The 22,066-nt window shown below is 41.0% G+C and overlaps 1 protein-coding gene across 4 annotated transcripts; it reads right to left on the bottom strand.

Annotated features, from left to right (window-relative positions):
* Positions 1–1,966: 1,966 nt before the first annotated feature.
* Positions 1,967–21,485, bottom strand: TACC3 (transforming acidic coiled-coil containing protein 3). 4 transcript variants are annotated; one of them, XM_021535673.3, is made up of 16 exons: positions 21,379–21,485; positions 17,663–17,843; positions 17,380–17,525; positions 14,040–15,122; positions 12,810–12,909; positions 12,163–12,355; positions 11,145–11,191; positions 10,172–10,305; positions 9,453–9,564; positions 8,601–8,753; positions 6,250–6,326; positions 6,116–6,159; positions 5,074–5,234; positions 3,659–3,765; positions 3,339–3,459; positions 1,967–2,138 (listed from the first exon to the last, which is right to left on the bottom strand). In XM_021535673.3, the coding sequence occupies exons 2-16, from the start codon at positions 17,840–17,842 to the stop codon at positions 2,073–2,075; spliced, it is 2,724 nt and encodes a 907-aa protein (XP_021391348.3). In that variant the 5' UTR covers position 17,843; positions 21,379–21,485; the 3' UTR covers positions 1,967–2,072. The 4 variants fall into 4 exon arrangements, with proteins under 4 accessions (XP_021391348.3, XP_085433700.1, XP_085433702.1 ...); XM_085577574.1 differs by lacking the exons at positions 17,380–17,525; positions 17,663–17,843; positions 21,379–21,485 and adding an exon at positions 17,207–17,345; XM_085577576.1 differs by lacking the exons at positions 17,380–17,525; positions 17,663–17,843; positions 21,379–21,485 and adding an exon at positions 16,056–17,129.
* Between the last annotated feature and the right edge of the window lie 581 nt (positions 21,486–22,066).

Below are 22,066 nucleotides of genomic sequence, written 5' to 3'. Positions count from 1 at the left end.
GAATGAATACAGGAAGAGCCCAGTGCTCCCTGATGCAGCAGTTTCCTAAAGGTGCACACAGGTGGTGTAATGCTTTGGCACCTGTAGTACAAAAACTCCAGAGAGCATTGTCACTATTTATAGTTTACTATCTATCCTACATCCCTGTGTGGGTCTTTAGCCATTCTTACAGAAATCCAAAAAAAAAAAACCAATTGTCTTTCTAGCTTTAAGCACAACTCAAGAAGAGGGACAACCTCCAGTTCTGCAACGTGCTGAAGCACCAGCCCATAAAGCCCTTATTTCAAAGAGCAGCAGCTACATCTTGTGGAAAAATTTAGGATTGCAGGCTTATCCCTAATATCCATTTATCTCTGAAATGCTCTGCCCTTTGCTGCCCTCTTTTTATGCACAATGTACAAAGTGAACCTGCACCACACATTGATCAATTGTAGAACAGCAGCTTCAGCCAACCAATCAATCCCCCAGAACAGTCTGGCTCATCACAGCACAGCAGTGATGCAGCACCAGGGAGCAAAGCACAGGTCTGGTCTCTGGGACTGAATGCTGAACCTTTGCTAATTGCAGCCTAATAGTAGCAGCAACTCCAGTGCCAGCCTTGTGTGCTGCCCAGAGAATTTGTGGCCACCCCTGGAGGTGTTCAAGGCAAGGCTGGATGGGCAACCTGGTCTCATGGTGGGTGTCCCTGCCCATAACTGGGGGTTGGAATGAGATGATCTTAATGTCCCTTTCAAACCATTTTATTGCAAATCTGTGTCTATAACTAAGGCATTTCCCAAATTAGACCAAGTACAGTATTTCTCATCAGTATGGTAGTCTATTTACAAAGGAACATCCCAAGCGAGTCCTACAACCTGGAGTTGTAGGAGAGTATCCTCTGCCTCTTTTGTGTACTCTTCTATAGCTATTTCTTTCTCTTCCATCTGCCACTTTCCTAAGCTGCAAGTTAAAAAATACAGCACAACTTCAAGAGCTAGGCATTTAATATCATTGCTCACCCTCTCACATGAATGCAGAAATCACAAAGCCTCACAGATCACAAACCTGAAGCATGCTGATTAACTAGCTTTGATCTCTAAGGTGCTCCTGCTACCTGCACTGAGCAGTAATCGCCTCACAGAGTTGACTCTGGACTTGAAGGCACTGCTGCTCATTTTCCACCTGCCCAGGCAGACCACCCTGATTTAAGGGAAGGGCTCCAAGCACAGCCCAGCACACTCAGCAGCAACAGCCCTTCTGAGGAAGATGCACCTACAAGTGAGGGAATAATCCCCCAGGTAATTTTAAGAAGCCAGAAGCTGTAGCTTGCACTGAGACAATCCTGCTGCTATCTGTCAGATAATAACAGCTTATCCAAGACATCTGCTATTGCTTAGAGTTGACTTCATCATGGCCTGTGACCTGCAGCCTCACAGTACTCAAGGCTCTCCACTACAGGCAGGGTCAGGGAGATTGAAGATTTTGTAATCCATAGTGCCAGACAGACTAATGACATGGAAAACCCCAAAGGAGAGCAGCAATCAGCCCTGCCAATAAACCCTCTGCTTAGCTTATCTGCAAAACCATAATCACTCCAGCTCCTCTTAATAAAAACCCAAACCCACAAACCAAAGCCAAAGTTAAGTTACAAATCTTTTTACATTACTAAATACTTGATAGCATTTGTGCAGGTTCAGTTTTACTTCAGTCTTGTAACTCTGGAATGTCTTGATTTAAGTGAGAGAGCAACAAGTGTAAAATAGAGAAAATAGCCATGGCAACCCTTCCCAGCAAAGCCAGGTCAAGAGTATAGCACTCTGAAGTTCTTACACAGGGAACAGACTGAAGGTACACTGATTAAAAGTTTTTCCTTTGAGCAATGTGTGAAAATGCTATGAAAGACATTTTTACTTACTGGAAGCAGCAATTGAACTTCAGTTAATAGATGTTTCCTACAAAAGATACAGCCAATAATGTGGAAGACAAGTGTGAATCAAGAATTTTATTTTTTCCCCACATACATAAAAAAAGTGAGTGAACACACAAGACAGCAAGTTAGAGAAGATTAACATATTTACAAGACAGTTAAGAGATCAATTTTTTTCCATCTTCAAGATCAAGTCATCACAGATTTTCGTTAATTCATCATTTTCTTTAGTCTGTGGAAGAAAGAAAAACATGAGTTTCACGTATGTACAAACTATGCTCAACCTTGTAGTGAGCTGGTTGCCTAAGTCCTGTTTGCCAGTATATGCAATAAAAAGTCCAATTACATGATCGTGGCTCATGCAAATTTAATGCAAAGGACTAGGCCTAAGGTCACATGGCATCCTTAGGAGCCTCAGGAAATGAGCCAGAATCCACTATACTATTCCTGCTTCTTCCACAAACATTCCCATAATACATAGAGATCAACTGATCCAGGGAAACAAGACTTTTGGGGCTCAGCCTTTGTTAGGTACACCAAAATTCAGGACATGGACAATTTAGATTTTAATCTTCACAAGAAAAACTCTTTAAAATGATGCCTTGATACTTTTACTGACATGTGACAATTTCCAGTTTGCAGAATTTCTTATGGAACAGTTAAACCATTTTAATAAGAATTTATAGTGTTACTGTATTTATGACAAGACCAAACCTAGTTCTGTGTTAAATGGTTTATCTCTCCAGTTACAGGCCTACTGTTTCCTCTGCTGTGCAAACTTCAGCCATAAACCTTAAGACTCACAAATATGGGTTTTTTCCATAATAGGAATCTGTCAGCATTATCAATTTTTGAGTTGTCAATACCAGCACCAAAAACAATGCAGTAAAAACTAACAGCATACACTTCCAGCAGTGACTTTTAATCTTCAAAAAGCTTATTCCTTTGAAGGGTTGCAACAAAGAATGTCTTGTAAAGGCATATCCTAAGACGTTATCTATGAAACACTATAGAGTACAAGGACTAATGGCCTGAACAATATCAAAAACTTGAGTCATATACACTCAAATACATGCAAGCAGTGTACAAGTCATGCTCATGAACAAGCTGAGCCAGACAGTTATTCAAATTTACTCCCAGATCCTGCTCTGCATCATGTGTAACTGTTAATCACCACCTCCTGCAGAAGTTCCAGTAACCTCTTGACACAGGAGCCCAGACTGTTTTGGAAGCAAACCTTGTGCTCCAAAAAAAAAAAAAGAAGTATACAGACAAGTCCTGATATGACAGTTGTGTCTTAGGTCTCAATGCCAATTTCCCAAAGCCTGCAAGTACAACAGCTATCAAAACCTCCCAGCCCTGATACAAGGGAGTTCTTCACTTAGTCTAAGGCAATAGCTTGAAGAGACTCACCCACAGCACTGTGACTGACCTTTTGTTCAAGGCTCCTCTCTAAAGACTGGATCCTCATCTGCTCTTTGCGCAGAGTGGCTTGAAGCGCTGCAATCTCTGATTTAGCTTTGCTGCGAACCTGAGCAATTTCCTCATTGGCTCTGAAAGAGGTGCAAGATGATGTTTACATCCCCTTCAGACAGCACAGCAGAACTCTCACAGAATCACACTAGATGCTTGTACTTCAGATTAATTGCTAAATTAATATGTTTAAGCCAACCTTTGGCACTATTGAAGCACAGCCACTGTGAAAAGTATGTATGCCACTCCTGCTACCTGGCTTCTTGACATGGTACTTACTGCTGCAGCTTTTCTTCAGCATGTGCTTTGAGTGCCTGGTATCTCTGCTCCTCTTTTTTAATTCTAGCCAAGTAATCTTCTGCACATTTCTTCAGAACTTCTTCATTCTGTCCCAAAAACCCAAAGAAGTTCAGTCAGCTGTTTAAGCTAGTAGATGGAGGAGTCTCCCTACCTGACAAATGGGTTATTTAACTACACCTGAGGGGCAGTATTTGCTCACTGGAGTAACGGGAACAACTATGAAATCCCACAGGCCTATATGGACTAAACTTTCTTTCAACTATCTTAACTTTGCAAGCATTTTATTCACCCTATTTCTCCCCAGTACATTATTTAGTAGCAAACTCCAGTAGAGAAGGCCACTAAAACAACAGTCACTAATTGGTTTTGTTTGTTTTGCTCCAAATTATTTTTGAAGCAGCTTTGTACTAAGTTGCAATTGTCACAAGGATAGCTAGAAATCCAACTTCTCCAAAGAACCCACGGAAAGATTCAGGCTTTGGACCCTGATGTAAACAAATATAACACTAATAGCAAGAACATTACCTTGGTAGTCACACTATGAACATATTTTATTAGCCATTGTAGGAAGTTGGAACTGTTGAAACAATTGCTAAGACTCTACTAATTGCAGGTCTTGAATTTAGTTCTTCCAAGTGATGTTTATTTCTGTGCTGAGGGAAGGGTTTCTAAATTTAGGGTGGAGATGGAAGGGATACAAGAGAAAGGAAGCCTGACAGGTTAGCAAAGAAACTGAAGTTGTAACAGACACTATGCCTGTTTCTAAAACCTAGACTAACATGAAACTTCTAAGGGGCTAGTTTCTTAGTTTTAGTAAACAGGGACATTAAAAGATAAATGAATGAAAAAAAATCTGAAGGCACTTCTTAAAGCACCAAATCAATTTTTCTGCATTGCATGGAGTAAGAAACCATAACTTATACTCATTAGCTTCCTTCCTCCAGCCTCTGAAGAAGCTGCAGAACAAAGGCTTGACTTTAGCTTTAGAAAAATCCCACAAGCATCTTAGTAGGGAGCACCTAATAACCTATTTTTCTGACTTGCAATTGCACATCCTCTTCAACATTTATTCAATGTGATGTAGGAGAAACAAGCTGCTCTTATGCAGCAGTTACCACATGAGAGTATCTCTATGATTAGCAAAAAAGATGTGCTACAGCAAGAAACAGCTCACTCCTATTTGAAGAAACTCTGCCTTCTAGAATATTATCTTACTTTAAATCAGTCACTAAATACAATAAATAAGTAGGTATTTTCACTCTTTAAACAACTTAGCACCTGAGTTTACAAGTAGTCCCTATACTACCTAATTAATGGCTGCTCTAGAAATCTCACATCTCTTCACCAAATCTCATTTATTTTGGAAGGGTATTATTTGCATTAAATCATCTTACTTTGTGGTAACCCTCTAATGCATCTTTCTGTTTCTCAAGTCGTTTGAAGAGCTCAGAGAAAGACTTCTCCATAGAGTTCAGATCTGAAACAGCTTGCTGCTTTTCTTCCGTCAGCTTCTGTATTTCTTTCCTTGATGCTTCCTTCTGCTTCTGAGCATCCTCTAGAGAAAGTGGAGTCAACCCATGACAGTTACTGCTTTAGCATAGAACCAGTTCCATAGTACAGACAGATAACCCCCACACCTTCAATTCTTCCCCTTACAAAGGTTTCATAATATGGCCTCCCACCTGTAAAGACTCCACATCTGTGTTTTTTAAGAAGTCTTTTTATCTTTGTTACATATTACCTCACACCAAACTTAAGGCAATTAACACCATGACAGACAATGTGCTTGCCTAAAGCAATTTTCTCCTGCACTGTAGTCAAAAAACTCAAGTTTCCTGTAACAGGAGCCTCAAATGTTGTGATAGAAGCAAAGAATCCAAAAATATTTTTCATTAAACATACACAACAGCTGGAAGATCTGGCGGAGACTGGGACAACAAGTCAGACTAGCCTAGCAGACTTCCAGAAGAGGTTTGGGTTAGCACACCCAAGCTATGTTTCCCACAGACTCAGAGGAGCACAGAAGAGCTGGTAGTGTCTTTCCTAGTTTTGAAGCCACAAACTTGACTAAAGGAAAAGGCAAGATCTGTCCAGCAAGAACTTCTAGTGATACCTTGCTACTTAAATGATGTCAGAGAGTAAACAATTAAACACAAAGTGCTGACAACTGGATCTGCCAGTTTTAATTAACCAACAGCTCCAGTGAAGAATAAAGTTGTGTTTGTGCCTCATTCAAAAAGTTGTTACCTATCAAGTGATATGTCTGTATTAACATGCATAAAATTGTTAGCCTATCTTGTCTTAAGCCTTACATTTATCCTGGAAGTACCTGAAATATTAATGTCAGAGGTGAAAGAGTACTACCCTCATTTAGTAGCTCTGGGCTAAGCATGCCTCAGCCCCCCAAGGCACTCAAAGTGTAAATATGGAACTTACCCATAATTTGTGTTATTGTCTGTTCAAATTCAGCAACTATTTTTCTAAAAACCACAAAAAAGAAAAGTTGAACATAAGTTAGAAAAAGCATCTGGAATAACTAAGTAGATATAAAAGTCAGAACAGATTCATACCCCATTTCTTTGTATTCCATATGAAGCTTATTATACTTCTTATTCCATTCCTCAATCTCCAGCTCTTTCTCTTGAACCTTTGAGGGTGAAAAGGTAAGACTTTACTTGTTGCACAAAAAGAGATAAAAGATTTGATACTAAAAACAGTCTGAAGGGTAACTTGGGTATACTTTTAACTTAATACAGAGAGAGAAATAAGTTCCAATTGCTTAACAGAATCAGAATTGTTTTATTACAAACTTGACTCAAAATTTAGATTAATACATAGATTTTGCATATATGATTCCCAGCACTTTGCCAGTATCTCTTCAAGTGGCAAGATCAGAGTCAACTCAGCCAACCAACCTCTTGGCTACTCTTACTCAGTGTCTGTGTAGACTGTAACTTCTGAGAGAACACAATGGGCCAAGGAACATTCTCTCAAGTGGCACACATTTCCCTCTTATTTACAGGGCAGAGAAAAAAAAAAAAAAAAAAGCACTTCAGTAACCTGCTAATATTAAAACATGAGAGAACAAATACCAGAAACCTGTTCAAGATCAGATTGCTGTTTGTAGTAACTTATACTCAATACTAAATTAGGGAATGTGGAAGTGGGAGGATTATTATTCTCAAAATAATTGAGGCATCTTTTAATGATACCTATTTCACATCAGCTAAACTAAAGCAGAGCTCACAGTAACAGAATTAAGCAGCACAAAATAGTCTTTGCTAAACACTTTGTGCAAGCTCCATAACAATTTAAGAGCTGTAACCACAGAGCTGACTGCACTGTGAGAGGCCTTCAAAGACAAGAGGCTTAAAATACATAAAACAATCTGCAATTTAAAAAAGAGAAAGTGAAAGCACATGATTACTAGTAGTCACAAAACTACATAGTAAACTGTAGTACACAGATTTTTCAGTATTTTAGAGCAATCTCATTTTAAATATATTGCAATATTTCAGGTGACAGGAAGCAGGGCACTCCAAAAATAGAATGTACAAACTATTAAGAGAAGTAGTGATAGCTAAGCTAGGAAAAAATGTTACAAAAGCAAAAGTATGTGAAGATGGAAACAAATTGCACTTGCAAACTCAAAAAGGATTCAGTACACACCAAAAAAGCAAGCTTTCCTAAGTGCTGTATTTTCTCAGACAGAAAACAAATTTTCACTTTCCTCCTACTCCTGAGCTGTTTCACAGATGAAAAAAAAAAACATTAAGTTTAGCCTGTCTTCCTTTCAGGTTGATATTGTAATTCTAGGACTTTTTATTTAAGTGACACAGCTGGAGTCGTCCAGTCACACCAGTGTTTGCAGGTTTAAAGTAGTTCTTTCCAACATGAAAGAAAAGCACTTTAAAGATATCACAAGCTTTACCCCCTGCCATTATATAGGTTCTTTATTTTAGATCAATGCATTAAAAGCTGTCCCCTGTCAAAGCTACATTTACTTTCCTGTACTAGACAATATGCTGAGTGAAAGTCACCTTCTAAATGACAGAAAGTAAAAGCTATTCCTAGAAAAGCCACTATCTCTGTACTCAAAAAAAAAAAGAACTTAAGAAGCAAATAATCATAGGTGATCTTTGTTTAGTGTGTCTAATGCCACTGCCCGCAGTAGAGCAGTCAGAAATTTTGAAAGCTCCTTTTCTTTCTGAAGTGATGCAATTAGCTTTAAGGACATTTATGCTTAAATTCTCCTCTTACATAAATCAGAAGTCATAATGACTCAAGTAAAGTACTCCAGTTGTTGAACTAAGGGGATATCCAAGCCTTCTTACATCAGTCAGAAGATGGGCTTTTAAAGGCAATTTCTGCTATTACAGAACAGGCTTAAAATCTTACCAACTACTTCTTCCCTCCTTCACTAATGTCCTTACCCTCTGGAGCAAGCTCCAGAGCTCTTCTTCACTTTATTAGCTGGACATGCTCTTGTGCATTCAGGTCCCACAAGAAAAGAAATTATAATAGCACTGAACTGGCACTACAGTTTTATCTTGTTTTAGGGAAGTCACATAAGTCACTCTCTTCCATTGGCATGAAAATGTGTTCCTGCTTGTTGAATAAGAAGTATCCAGATCACTGATAGTAAGCCTAACTATCCCATCTGACAACATGTGCCTTTTAATAGTGACCAGATGTAAGGCAGAACTTGACTAATAATAAAGTTTGTCCTATTTCCCAAAGTGTTAGCTCCGAAAAGTTCTATACCTACAGAACCCATCAAGTCCACAGCGAGCTTTTCATAATGAGATATTTATGTCAAGTATGATGAGAAAAACTGCAAAGTAGAGATTTATCCCAGATAATCCAAACAAAAGGACCTTCCAAGGCTATGCCAAGTTCTGCTTTGGAAGGGCCACCGTACCTCTTTCTTCACCAGTTCAACAGCTGCATCCATGTCTTTTTGGCTATATGTTAGCACATCTATAATAGCATCCACTGCAGTGTTTGTAGAAGTAGCAAAAGGGACTGGAGGAACATTACTACTCAGGGAGTCTGGAATTAGGGGACCAGCATCCTGTAAAGAAAATAAAAATGCAAAAGTTTCAACAGATTACTATTGTCATACCACAGGTGCATGCACATTATTTGAAGTCAATCTATCTCACTTAAATACACCAGATACTTTCACAACTTTGTTAGACTAAAACTTCCTTACCTTGAAGTTGACCACATAGCTCTAAGAAACACCTACAAGGTAGAACCGAAACTGCTATCCCACCAATTATAGCTACCAGAAACAAAGCAGATGACACTATGCTGCTTGTCACAAGTGAAAGAGACCATTTCAGGATGAGCTGCTGCAGATAGATCTATTCAAACTACAAACCATAGGTACAAGAGCATCCAGTCTAACCTAAGTGTTTTTCATCCCACCAATGCAATTACAATACAAAGCTTCCCTTTTGTAGCTTGACTTGCATAAAAAAAATATTGCTTGACTAGAGCATTCTCAAAAACAACCCAGATTCCCTTAGACCATGTGTAATAGCATCAGTTTCTACAAAAAATAATTTGAATACTTAAGAAAATGTTAATCAAAGCTCAGCTTCAATATAAATGAGTATTCAAACTGGTTTAAATCAACCATTTAAGTAAACATTTATCAGATTCTTCAAACTCAAAAATACCTACCTAAGTCTTAAATCCAGAACCTAGGCTATCCCCTTCCTAAACTATCAACATTGAAACCTGATAGCATTCCAGATATCCTTACAGAAGCTGCATGTGTCCCCAGCAGATCTAGTCCTTTTGGTTTTTCTTCACTCTGAAGATTCACCAGAGGCTTTCCAGCTTCCTCAGGCACATTACTTAAATCAACAACAGGACTAAAAATGAACAAACATAACACCATTAAATTCAAGAGCTGTCTTTCTTTGCAAAGCTCTTGTACCAGCAACAGTCTGTACAGTGACTGTCCCCCTGTACCCAGCACTGGTGAAACAACACCTTGAATCCTGTGTTCAGTTTCAGGCATCTCACTATAAGGACACTGAGGTGCTGGAGCATGTCCAGAGAAGGGCACAGAGCTGGGGAAGGGTCTGGAGCACAAGTCTGATGAGGGCAACTGAGGGGGCTCAACCTGGAAAAAAAGGAGGCTCAGGGGGACCTTCTCACTCTCTACAACCACCTGAGGGGAGTTTGTAGTGACACGGGGGTTGGTCTCCCAAGGAATAAGTCTGGACAAAACAGCTTCAAATTGCACCAGAGGAGGTTTAGATTGGATATTAGGGAAAATGTCTTCACTGGGTGGTCAAGCATTGGAACAGGCAAGTCACCAGACCTACAGTTATTTAAAAGATGTGTGGATGGTGCACTTGGGGAGATGATTTAGTGGTAGACACCCCAGTGCTGGGTTAACTGTTGGACCTGACAATCTGAAAAGTCTTTTCCTATCTAAACAACTCTGACTTTATGTACAAAGTCAATACCTACCCAGGCTGAGATGGAGCTGTCATGATACTCTCTCTTGATTCAATAGTACCATAAACTGGTTTTCTTGGACTGTCTCTCAACAGAGGGTCAAACTTCAAATAGAGCGACTGTTTTCTCAAGGCTGATTCTTTGAACTGAAGAAGGGAAAGAGGCATAAACTGGAAGATCTGTTTCAGAACTCAACACACACATTCCACACACACACAAATAATCCTCTGGAGAGTGGGTGAGCCTATTCTTCAGTGGCCAGAGCACTGTTCTCAAGAGGAAAATTACATAAGAGAACTCCGTGCCCACATGCTTAAGTCCTTATGTAACATCAAGGGAACTCAATCTGCTCACAGACTGAATCAAAAGAGGAACATTAATGAACTATTCCAAACCAGAAGACACAGAAGGAAAGAATATTATAAGCTGAAAAAACAATGTATGCCCTTTTTTTCTTATTATAAAGTCATAAGGACAAACACAGCATGACTAAAACAATTTCAATTCAGCGCATTTATTGTTGAGAGATTCTCCTGCTTGGGTCCAGAATAACTAAACTGAACTGATTAAAACATGACAAGCCCTACTTAGAGACAGATTTTCTTAAACTGGACATAAAGCAAAAGGGCTTAGAAAAAATGTTTTTGAAGCAATGATCCTGCACTTTTAAACATCCTCTTCCAGCAGTTTTGGCCAGAAGTGAAACATCATTCACCTCAATTTTACTGCTATTAAATAAAAGTAACACCTCTGCACACAGACAGACAGAGATCTTTGATTTTTAGTTAAGTTTCTTATAACTACATTCCTTACACCATCACCCTCTACCCAAGCCTTGTCATCACATTTCTTTGGAATAGATGACTGTCTGTGGACAATTCAAGTGAAGTTAATTCATTAAAACATTCAATGCTTGACACTTCCATCTTTCCTTTCCTCTCCACACTGCCAGGAAGGCAAACAAAACATTTCAAGTCATACTTACTGATGAAGACCCAAACTGTTCCAGATAGTCTATGCCCATTCCAAAAACTGGAAAATGAGGAAACAATACAATAAAGATGCAATACTGCCAAATTTTCCTACCGCAAACAAACACATGTATAAAGCAAATAAATCCCAGCTCTCAGTATCATGACTTCCAGTTGATTCGTTAAAAATCCTGTCTTTCTATCCAGACCCAAAAAAAGCAAAGATTTCTAAGCTATGCAAACTTACAACTTCCACTTGTTCCCAAGTACTTGTAAGAATATGTAGGATTTAACAAACAGTTGAAGAACTTCTGTTGTCCTATGGCTAAAGTTGCAAGCACACTTAAATATTCTGTTACACACAATGCCCCATGAAAGAGCAAGATTGTCAGTCTCACCAATAAAACTAGCACACAGCTCAGATTTGAAGGATGAAGTTATAACCATTTCCCAATACAGTGACTCCACTCCAGTATGAAGGTGACAGACTGCTCTGCAGCCAAATCATTTGCTCATCCTTCCACACAATGCTTCTACCAGAAATAACCCTTCCAAATGGCTAAATCACAGCCATGTAGGAAGCTCTCAAGACAAGCATGCTTGTCAGGAAGATCATTCACACTGCAGTATGAAACCAGTAGAGCTAAGGCCTGCAGTAACCTCCAAGACTCAAACACACAGCTGTGGAGCTCATGAGCTCTCAATTTACAACAGAAATAATTTTAAGGGAGCAATTTTTCAGCACAGAAACTGCCACTGAAATTCTAAAAAGACCATTTCTGTACCAGCCTAAATTCCATCCTCACAGGCCACTGAATTCTAATAGCCAGCTCTTGAAACTTAGCTTAAACCAGAGGAAATTAGAAATAGGCTTAGATACATTTCCCATCACTGCTAGTCACTGTGTGTTCTGGAGTCCTTCCAGAAGGGCAGAATGAGAAAAAAATATCCATAATAAAATTTAAGTAGAAAAGTATCTATACACATTATTGAAACAATACATTTCTAATTGTTTAAAAGAAATGCCCTTACCTTCTGATGATGGTCTGAATAGCTCTTCAGGTTTAGCATTATCTGTCTCATCTGCTGTTAATTCAATTCTAGGGGAACTAGGTTTTATTTCTTCTGCAGACATTGACTCTTTTCCACTGTCAGTGGAAACCAAATTATCTTGACTAGGGGCAACATTAGCTGGAGACATTTTAGATGGGCTCATTTTCTTCTCCTGATGAGAAAAACAAAATACTTTTAATTGCTAAAATAATTATTTTAAAATGCAATTAAAATAATTTTAATTATCAAATTGGTTTGTCATAAACTCACTGGGCAGACAATATAAAAAAACAAGAATTCACAGGCATAAAAGATAAACTACCAACACTAATCACAGCTCAGGAGCCACTTTTCTAGAGTCCACACCCTTATGTTTGTCCTTATATGCGATTGCTGATCAAAAAAGATACTAAATACCAAGGCACCAGTTTGGCTGTCTCTGGTGTTACCTTCAAAACACAGGTCTGCACAGCTGACATTCCTTCTAGAGTTGCTAAAGATGCATAAACCCACTAATTCTTTGATAAAATATCAAAAATAGGTTTCACAAGATTAAGTCATTAAGCCAGAGAACTCTGTTTCATGGAATAGCTTGGTAAGAACTGGCTATCTTTCCTATACCTTACCACTTCTCTTTTTGCTGGAAGTTCAGCTTCTGCTTGAACTCCTGGCTTCTCTTCTTGAGCTATTGGCATGTCTTCTACCACACTCTGCTCAACAATTTCCCTTCACAAAACAAAAAGAATTTAAAAAATCAGTATTAACATCACACAGTTCAAATTCTGTATTACCAGATGAACTAAACAGAGGTAGCTCCTTTGAGAAATTCTATTGCCACAGCACAGGAAGCTTTACAGAGGGTGGGAATGTAAATTTACTGTCTTGCCTGGTGACAACTTGGGTGACAGAAAGCTCTCCCTCTATGAGAGGCAGTATTTCCCAGGAAGCAGAAAATCACAGCAGCATCACTTATTTCCATTCACTTAACACTGCTCTCTTATTTTCATTTGTTAGGCTCATTGCTTTTTCCAAGTTAGAATCTTTGTTTAATTAAGAACAGAATTACAAGCAGCCTGCCCCTCTTTCCAAGGCAATGCTGTGATTATTGATATGAACTTCACTAGAGAAGTCCAATACTCCACTTGTGCTGTCAGCAGCAAGTAAACTCACCTTGATAAATAGTAACTGATCACATTACATGGGGAGCAAGCCTGCAAACATTTCTGTCAAACAAACAATTTGTGCCAGTCTAGTTCTGGCAAGCACCTGACTGTCAACAGTAACATTAATAACTAGACTTTCTAGGAAAGGTAACAACATATTCCATCTGCAAGTTAAAAGTCTGTGCTGCCAAAAAAATGCAGCTTCAGAGCCAGGTCTTTTTATTGGATATAGCATTTAGATACAAAGAACATGCAGGGAAGAAACAGCACATGAAAGTTCAGCAGAGAACAAAATTGCCTGATCCCTTCCCATGCTGCACCATGTACAACACTGCTGCCTACTTCCCTGTTTTATTTAAAGACAGTAGCAGTCACCTGATTCTCCACACTTTAATCTTGGAGAAGTGGGGAAAGCACCACTTGAACAATGCTCTTTCCACCTAATACTGTTCTCTCCCATTCTCCCAGACTTAAGAACACGTTTTGCCTAAAGCTAGGCATCTCAAGAGTTTCCCGTTAAGATCTTTGCTGTTGCAACAAGATTACAACAGACTGCCAACCTGGGAGGGATGCACCCTAAGGAGTAGGAATGGACTAGAGTCTGAGATACTATCTAACTTTCCTCACTTGAATTCAAGGTGCTCCTGCATTCAGCTACAGATTTTTGAGATTCACTGTCACAGATTCACTTACAGATTTTTGGGTTCTTCTTTCTCAAGAGTTTCACTGGTACTTTGCCTGTTATCCTGCTCCACTGGAAGAGGTTCCCTTCTTGGTGAGGTACTCTCCTGTTCCTCTGGCAGGTGAGCTTTCTGAGGGCTGGGTTTAGAACGCTTGGGTGAGGTAGAAATTTTAGAGCCTCCTCCAAATGGATTAAAGTTTGGATCATCAAGTTTGTCCCAGTCAAACTTATAAGATCCTTTAGGAATAGGGATTTCATCCTCCACATTACTTTTATTTTGCACTTCCGTATTCCCCGGTTTTGTTTTGGCAATAGGAATTTTTTTGGAAGGTGTCTTAATTCCAGGTCTTTTACCTAGTTTCTTAGGAGGTGGTTTTTTAGCAGTGGTATTACCAAAGTCAAATTCCAGTTTTACTGGTCCAGCCTTGGTGACATCAGGCTTTTCTGCAGGCTTCCCTTTGGAGACACCCAGCTCTTCATCAGGCTTTGATTCTTGTGCACAGGCTTGTTCTGCTACTGAAACATTCTGAAGCTTTGATTCCTCAGTTTTAAAAGAGTTTCTTACATCAGAACTACTGGGACCTAAGCTGCCAGGTGACTGTACAGGAGGTGTAGGTGCCTCTGCTAATACCACTGAATTATCAGTTTGGCTTGCATCTGTGGAAGCAGACTTCACACCCTGCTCAGAGTCACCAACTGCTTGCTTAGGGGACAGCTTGGATTTGTTAGACTCCAGCTCGCTCAGTGCAGATTCTTTTTCAGAGATGAGAGCCTTGTCTTCACTTAAACACTCTGTACTTGCTCTGGTTGAAGCAAAAGGAGCTGCATCATCCCGCAGAAGAGAATCATTACTTTTTTCAATAGTTTTCTCAGGGCTGCTGGATACTTTTACAGGAGACTTTTGCAGATTTCCAGGAGAATGAGGCAACTGTACTGAACTTTGAAAAGGATTAATATCATTTAAGTTATCAAAATCAAGATTGTAGGAACCTCGACTCTTCACTGGCATCTCATCATCTGGGTAAGGAGCCACGCTGACCTTCTCTGGCATTTGTATATTGTTTGTTTCAGCTTCAGTCTTTTGTTGACATGTGCTGCATTAAAAAAAAAAAAGACATAGTTACCTTGCAGGCAGAGTTTGAAATTATCTTTAGAAAGATTTGTACAAGTAGCTTTGCATGGTCAGAGTAATAAGATTTCTTTTTCTTTCAATAAGACAGCTGACAGCAAAATAGAACAGCCAGAATTCAGTTGTCACCTAAACAGTCAAGGCTTATGAGCTCTGGTACACATGAAGCATAGGGAGATCAACCCTTGAAGTTAGCCAGTGTTCTTAAACTACCTGTTCTACACAGCCTTGCTATCTTATGCCAGTCATCCCTGGAGACTGCTGTACTCACCCCAGCATTTGGACATTGCCCTTTCACTAGGCAGTGAAACACACACTGCTTAGGAGGAGTTATTGACAGTCAGCAACTCAAACACAAGCACAACTTGTGGTACCATCTTCATGCAGATTCATCTGAGTCATGACAGACTCATGTCTGGGACCAAACCAAGTCATGATTCAGGCTCTCCCACACTAGTCATTACTTTGTCTGGGCATTCTGGCAAATATTTTCACCCTTGAAAGTATGCACCAGCATTTGATTTTTGAGGGCCTACATACAAAACCAGAACTTGGACTTCAGGCACTCTAAATTTTGTACAACAGCAGATCTGAAGAGCAGAGCAACATACAAGAAAACACTTCTCCAATAAGAGAATGGTTAAGACTTTCCAGTGAAAGACCGAGGTTAAAGACCTTGTGTACTCACTATTTCTGCGTATTCTACAAGTTATTGCTGTCCACTTTATTTCCCCAAACTCCACACAACTTCTGAAAGCTTAGCCTCAGACTACAGAGAGTTAAGCTATTACTTCCTGAAAGAGGATTTCCTCCCATTGTTTTGTCCCTCCATAAAGTTATTATTTCTATGTACCATCCTTATCTGCTGCAGAACAGAACATGATTAAAAGCCACTCACTAAAAACTCCACTTTGATAAATTCGAAAGCAGCGGCAGGAGATAAGAGCTGAAGAAGTTGTTCTCACCCGGTTTGAGCACCTCTTCCCGGCAATAGCTCAGCCCCAGGCTGCGACTACTCAGGTCCCTCCCACTCTTGTTCCGTGTTTAACCTAATAAATGCCAGTCAGGAGCGAGACACCTGCCTGGACCACCAACCACTTGTGAGGAGTCAAAAGTGACCCTGTTCAGCAACACAGAGCCCTTTCACTTATTGGCAACAAACAAATCCTTAAAACTAGAGAGGACACGTTCAGTACAAGCAATGCATTGATACAATCATGCCCCAACTAAAACAACTCGGTGCTGATCCTTTAAACTCACTTCCACTTTGTTTATTTGTGCAAGCAATGAATTTGGGGCATAAATACCATTGCATTATTTAATTGTGGTGGTTATTTCAGAAATAGCTTTCTGAACTAGACTATACATGGAAATAAACAGTTGAAGCATATATAGACACTTAAAGAACATTTAAGTGTTGCCACCTTTTTCCTTTTCTCCCTTTCCCAACAACAAAAACAGGGATCAAATGAAAGTATTGGGTAGTTAAAAACAAATAAAAGGGTGTATTTGCTTCAGAAGGCAAAATTAAGACATGAGACTTCTTGCTGGTGGAATTACAGGTGTCAGATGTTTATACTAGTTTAAAGGGGGACTAAAAGGCAGTAACGAAATTTGCATTTAATATTGTCACAACACCCCCAAACTGAAATGTTACAGATTTTATGATCTTCTACAAGCAGCTACTATGAGCCACTTTGAGATTCAGGCTGCTAGACTATAAAGGCATATAAACACATCTACACTTGTGACTGCTGTTTATTCACTTTGTGCTGCTAGATTAAAGAAAATCTCAATACTCTGACTCAATGTGTCCTTAACATATAAGATAAGATACTTTAAGGCTTAACTTCAGAATAGTTGTATTCTCACACGAAAACCTTACATCAAGTAAAGAATACAAAACTGTTTCTTACAGTATCACTTCTCAAGCTAATTATCCATACCATAAATTACCTTAATGAAATCAGTCACAGAGGAGTTAGGAATAAAGTCCAATAATTAATATTACAATCAAGATAAAATTTTCTTAAAAGTAATGACAGTTACCTTTGGAAAAGTTCATGCATTGGTCAGTATTAACATTGGCTCTCCTCTTGCACAGTTTACATCTTGTTATAGAATAAAAAATTATACTTTAACTATACAGGTTTAAAATAGGGAAAGTTAACTTGAGCATGTCCCACATGGGTAACACACCAAGCAGTGGATCCACTACTCACTCAGCGTCAGAGGGTGCAAATAAAACATCATCTGCCACATCTTCACGGCAATCGTCAAGTGCAAAAGCAGTCTGAAGTTTGTCTGTCATAGCAGGACTCAGGATTTTTCTAGTGTGAGGATCTCTTTGAGGAGTTTGAAAGGTTACCTTTAAGAAAGGGGTGGGGGGAAAGAAAAAGAAAAAACATAAGCACAGTATTTTTCAAGCACCAAATAGCACATGCATTCAGCAGCAGATATCATAGAAGGAGAAAGAACAGAAATAATACAAAACCAGAAGTTTACCTTCATCACTTTTCCCCCACTTTTTGGCGGCAGGTTTTCTTTCTGGGACAGGCGAAGAATAGAAGGTCTCCCTGTAGGTTCCGGCGGCGCAAAGAAAAAGTCACAGCCTTCCGCTGTTAAATCATCCTTAAGGCTTCCTCCATTTTCTCCATTTTCTGCATTTAAAATCTGCAGACTCATTCTAGAACATCAACACACACAGCACAGCAGCATGAATGAGAGGGTGTGGTCAGCCAGATGCACTTTGAGATAATGGAAGAAGTTGGCAGCCTGGCACTGACTAGCCAAGACTAACAGCTTCAAAGGGGAAGTTGGAAGCATGGAAAGGCTTCCCAGGGAAAGTCTATCTCAGAAGACTCTGAATTATCTAAAAGCAGCAGTGCACAGTCCCTCTCCTTTTGGTAGGGGCTTGAGAAGCTAATTGTTGATGATACGCCTTTCACAGCTCACATTCCAGCCTTACTAATGAAGCTGCCTGTCCTTTAAAGGGAGCTCTGTCACCTGCAAAGTTTCCTCATTCCCAACCTCTTCAGCCAGTGACGTACAGCCGTGTCTCTTGGAACAGGGCACCCAGCTAAGCAACACAACTGCTTCTGCAAGTGCAGATGAGACAGATGACAATCATCTGTTTACTCACATGGTCTCATTACTACATTGTACACCAGCAAACAGCAGAAACAAATTTGGTTAGTTAGGGTGTGTTTGGAATCAGAGTCCTGGAGCAAATTAGCCTTTTCCTGCACTGTCTGAGCATATGCTGCTCTTGTAAAGCACATAGTACTTAGGAATCCTTTGCAGCATAGACATCATTGGTATGCAAATGGGAAAAGTCATCATTAGAAAGGTATTTCTGAAATATTGTTCTTTCACTAGACATGCACAAGCTTTATTAGATTGTTAAATACTGATCTAATTGTACTATTTTAAGGATTTGAAACTAAGGCCTGGTCTGCTACTAAGACTACGGATGAGAAAATTAGAAATTGAGAAAAAACACACTTAAAATACACCAGGCAAGCCACCATGCTATATGTACTTGAACTCTGCCTGCTTTTTATTCCCATTGAAGCTGCTGCTGTTCTTAAATGTTTAACACTAACACTCTGCGATGCACAGCTGCTTTTGAAAAAAGAGCTAGAAGGCAAGGAAGATCTAAGCATTACCCCCGTCCATGAAGGATGACACCTGTGAAGTGCAGTTATTTATTGAAAAACTGCTCTCAAAGCAATTTATTTCATAAGAGCTGATGTATTATCTTTTGTCACCTGTGCAAGATAACTAGTATCAAGTGGAAGAGACTTAGCTTTCTGCAATGTATAACCATTCTAACTGATCTCAAATGCACGGTTTAACCAAACATGTAATACTTAGCCTGTTTTTCCATCATATATTCAGGATTAATCTATACATACAATTGCTTTCAGGACCATAAAGACGTAACAGGAACACTTGGATTGAAAATTTTAAGTCATATTTTTCAATCTCCCTGCCCCTATGTATTTAAATCTCTGTACATAAGCCTCCAACCATTTCTCCACATTAGTATAGGCATTAATCCTTATGGGAAAATTTGCTTCCTACTCTCCACAGAACTCAGCTGCTTTGTCTGCAAGCCTGACAGCAGTACTTTTAACCAGCAATGGAATGCAAACAATAGCTGCAGAAGCAAAGGCATGCAAAGCATGCCAGTATTAGCTATTTCTTCAGTCCTTCTTCACTCATCATATTAAAGGTCAGTACAGGTTATTTTTTTGTATTAAGTATATTTACATTAACCACTTGTAGAACTCAAAGTGAACTTCACTGCTTTCCTTTATTCCAAACTAAAATTGAGACAGCAGATGAAACAAATCTTTACAAACTGTATTTTTTTTTACTGGAATTACTTTAGAAGCAAGCCTAGGACATGGCAAAGTTGTCAACACCTTCTAAAACAAGCTCCATAAGCAGGGGAGGTCTGTTTGAAGACTTTTTCAGCTTTGTCATTGAGCTACTTACACACCATTGCTAAAGCAAATAAATTGACACCATATACATATACTACTTTAGCTATTAAATCTAAAAATCAAATTTCTTTCTAGGATTAAAATACTAAAAGTAATTAATCATTTTATTTTTCAAATTTGCAGTCAAGATTTGATCTAAATAATATTCCACAAGTTCATTCGCTAGTAGCTGTGATAAAGTGAAAGTGTGGCTTTATTCATAGCTTTGTTGAACATGGTCAGCATCCAAGGCACTTAATTATGAAAGGCAGCAGGTTTTCCCACTATAGCAAAACAAGTCTCAAGGCCAGGCTGGATGGGGCTTGGAGCAGCCTGATCTATTGGAAGGTGTCCATGTCCTTGGGAGGTTCTCTCCCTGTGAGGGAGGGTGGACCTAGATGATATTCAAGGTCCCTTTCAGCCCAAACTTTTCCATGGATCTATCAAAGGTCACAAAAATGAAGATGCTCCTTATTTTAGAAGGATATTTATGCAGGCACATGCAGGAACCTGCCATTCTACAGTAAAAAATCTACACAAATTCAGTGCCACAACATTGGATAATTAATCCTCAGTTAACCATCATTTGTAAAGTGCTTCAACCTAACCTGTTGTTTAATAAATACTAGGACACAATATCCAAAATACCAATGTGGTCTCAAATGCCTGAAAAGCCACTGAACATGCAAGGCAGAGATGGAATTTTTCTACTTAATTATCCTTCTGAACTCCTCCAGTAGAAGAGATAAAGCTCACTCGCTGATGGCAAGGCAAATTGGTACGTGCTGCGAATACTTCCATACAAACTGACACATACCTAACTGATGTATATATATATTTATTTTAGTGCAAATATCTCACTTCAGAACAAATAAACACTTCCTGAGAAGCAACTCTCTCATAATCACCTTCTCCTGACTGCAGGGGAGAAGCAGCAAGGCCAAGGAAAGCTTTTCAGGAGGCTCATCCCTGCCCATCATGGCACCAAGAAATGTTTTCAGTCAAGAAAACAAACTCCAAAAGAAACCCCAAAAAAACCAAACCCAACCCCGCCTCAGTCCCTCTTTATGCCTGACTCATCCCAGGCTCCCCATCAACCCCACAGCATCCTAAAAACACAGAGATGCTCCCAAGATCTTCACCCCCACTTCAGTGGGGTGGAACACCTGAGCTCCACCCTTGAGCTCCTGCCATTGCCCCCAAGTTCCTGCCTTCTCTTCAGCCTTAAATTGACAGAAATAGCCCCCAAATATCTTAATCTGAGGCTCACAGAAGTCCTAGACAAGGAGGTACCCCCGGTCCCACAGCATCCCAGGCGTGAATTTCGCAAAGGGGTCGCTAAACTCCCCAAGCACCCCAAGCTCGCTAAGGGGCCCTCAGCCAGCCCCCCCACCGAATTCAAACCACCCCAAGTCCAGAGGGGTCACCAAGCCTTCCCCCAAACTCACAGAGCAACCCCAGAGCTCCCCCGGCCCAGCATTCCAGGGTCACTGAAAGGTGCCCAAACCCTCCTCCAACCCCAGGCTCGCAGAGCGGCCCCCGAGCCTCCAATCTCACAAAGGGCCCCGGCACAGCCCCTCCCGGCCCACACCACCTTACAGAGCCAGAACCTCCCCTCCCCCGGTCACAAAGGGCTCACCGAGCCTCCCGCCGCACCCAATCCCACAAAGGGGAACCTGAACACCCCAGCCCCACACCGCCTTACAGCGGGGTCCCCAAAGCCCCCCGTACCTGGCGGCGGGTCCCGGGACGAGCCCGAGGGGCGCTCGGCTGAGACGGCGCACGCAGCCCCCAGCGCCAACCGCAGCCCTGCGCCGCCGCCTCACGATTTCAAACCCAACGGAAGCCCCGGCCCGCCAATGAGGGACCGGCGTTCGGGGCGCGCCCGCCAATCAGGAGAGCGTCCTGCGGGAGGGGGCGGGGACAGCGCCACGCGTGACCGTTGCGCCCCGCGCAGCCCGCCCCCGCGCGGGGCAGAGCGGGCGGTGCAGGCGCGGCTCCGCCCGGACAAACTGCCCCGGCGGCGCGATGTCCCCGCGTCCCCACCACAGCCCCGGCTGCGCAATGTCCCCGTGTCCCCACCACAGCCCCGGCGGCGCGATGTCCCCGCGTCCCCACGCACTGCCCCGGCGGCGCAATGTCCCCGTGTCCCCACCACAGCCCCGGCGGCGCAATGTCCCCGTGTCCCCACGCACTGCCCCGGCTGCGCAATGTCCCCGTGTCCCCACCATAGCCCCGGCGGCGCAATGTCCCCGCGTCCCCACGCACTGCCCCGGCTGCGGTGGCTGCCCCACCCCCGGCAGCGTGGGGCTCTCAGCAACCTGGGCTAGTGGAGGGTGTCCTTGCCCATGACACCCTTATTGGAATGAGATGAGCTTTAAGGTACCTTCCAACCCAAACGTTTCTATATGATTCTACA

This window comes from Lonchura striata, chromosome 4, assembly GCF_050655825.1.
Source record: "Lonchura striata isolate lonStrDom1 chromosome 4, ASM5065582v1, whole genome shotgun sequence".
NCBI lineage: Eukaryota > Metazoa > Chordata > Aves > Passeriformes > Estrildidae > Lonchura > Lonchura striata.
Note: the sequence above shows the minus strand (reverse complement) of the source record. Positions and strands in the feature narration are given on the sequence as shown.

What these genes read in the sequence shown, in the direction of transcription:
- TACC3 (XM_021535673.3), bottom strand. Translation starts at nt 17,842, where the DNA reads ATGAGTCTGCAGATTTTAAATGCAGAAAATGGAGAAAATGGAGGAAGC. An exon ending in TTTGCACCCTCTGACGCTGA is followed by an intron (nt 15,123 to 17,379) that starts GTGAGTAGTGGA and finishes TTTTTAATGCAG; the next exon opens with CACATGTCAACAAAAGACTG. An exon ending in AACAGTTTGGGTCTTCATCA is followed by an intron (nt 10,306 to 11,144) that starts GTAAGTATGACT and finishes TCCCTTCTTCAG; the next exon opens with TTCAAAGAATCAGCCTTGAG.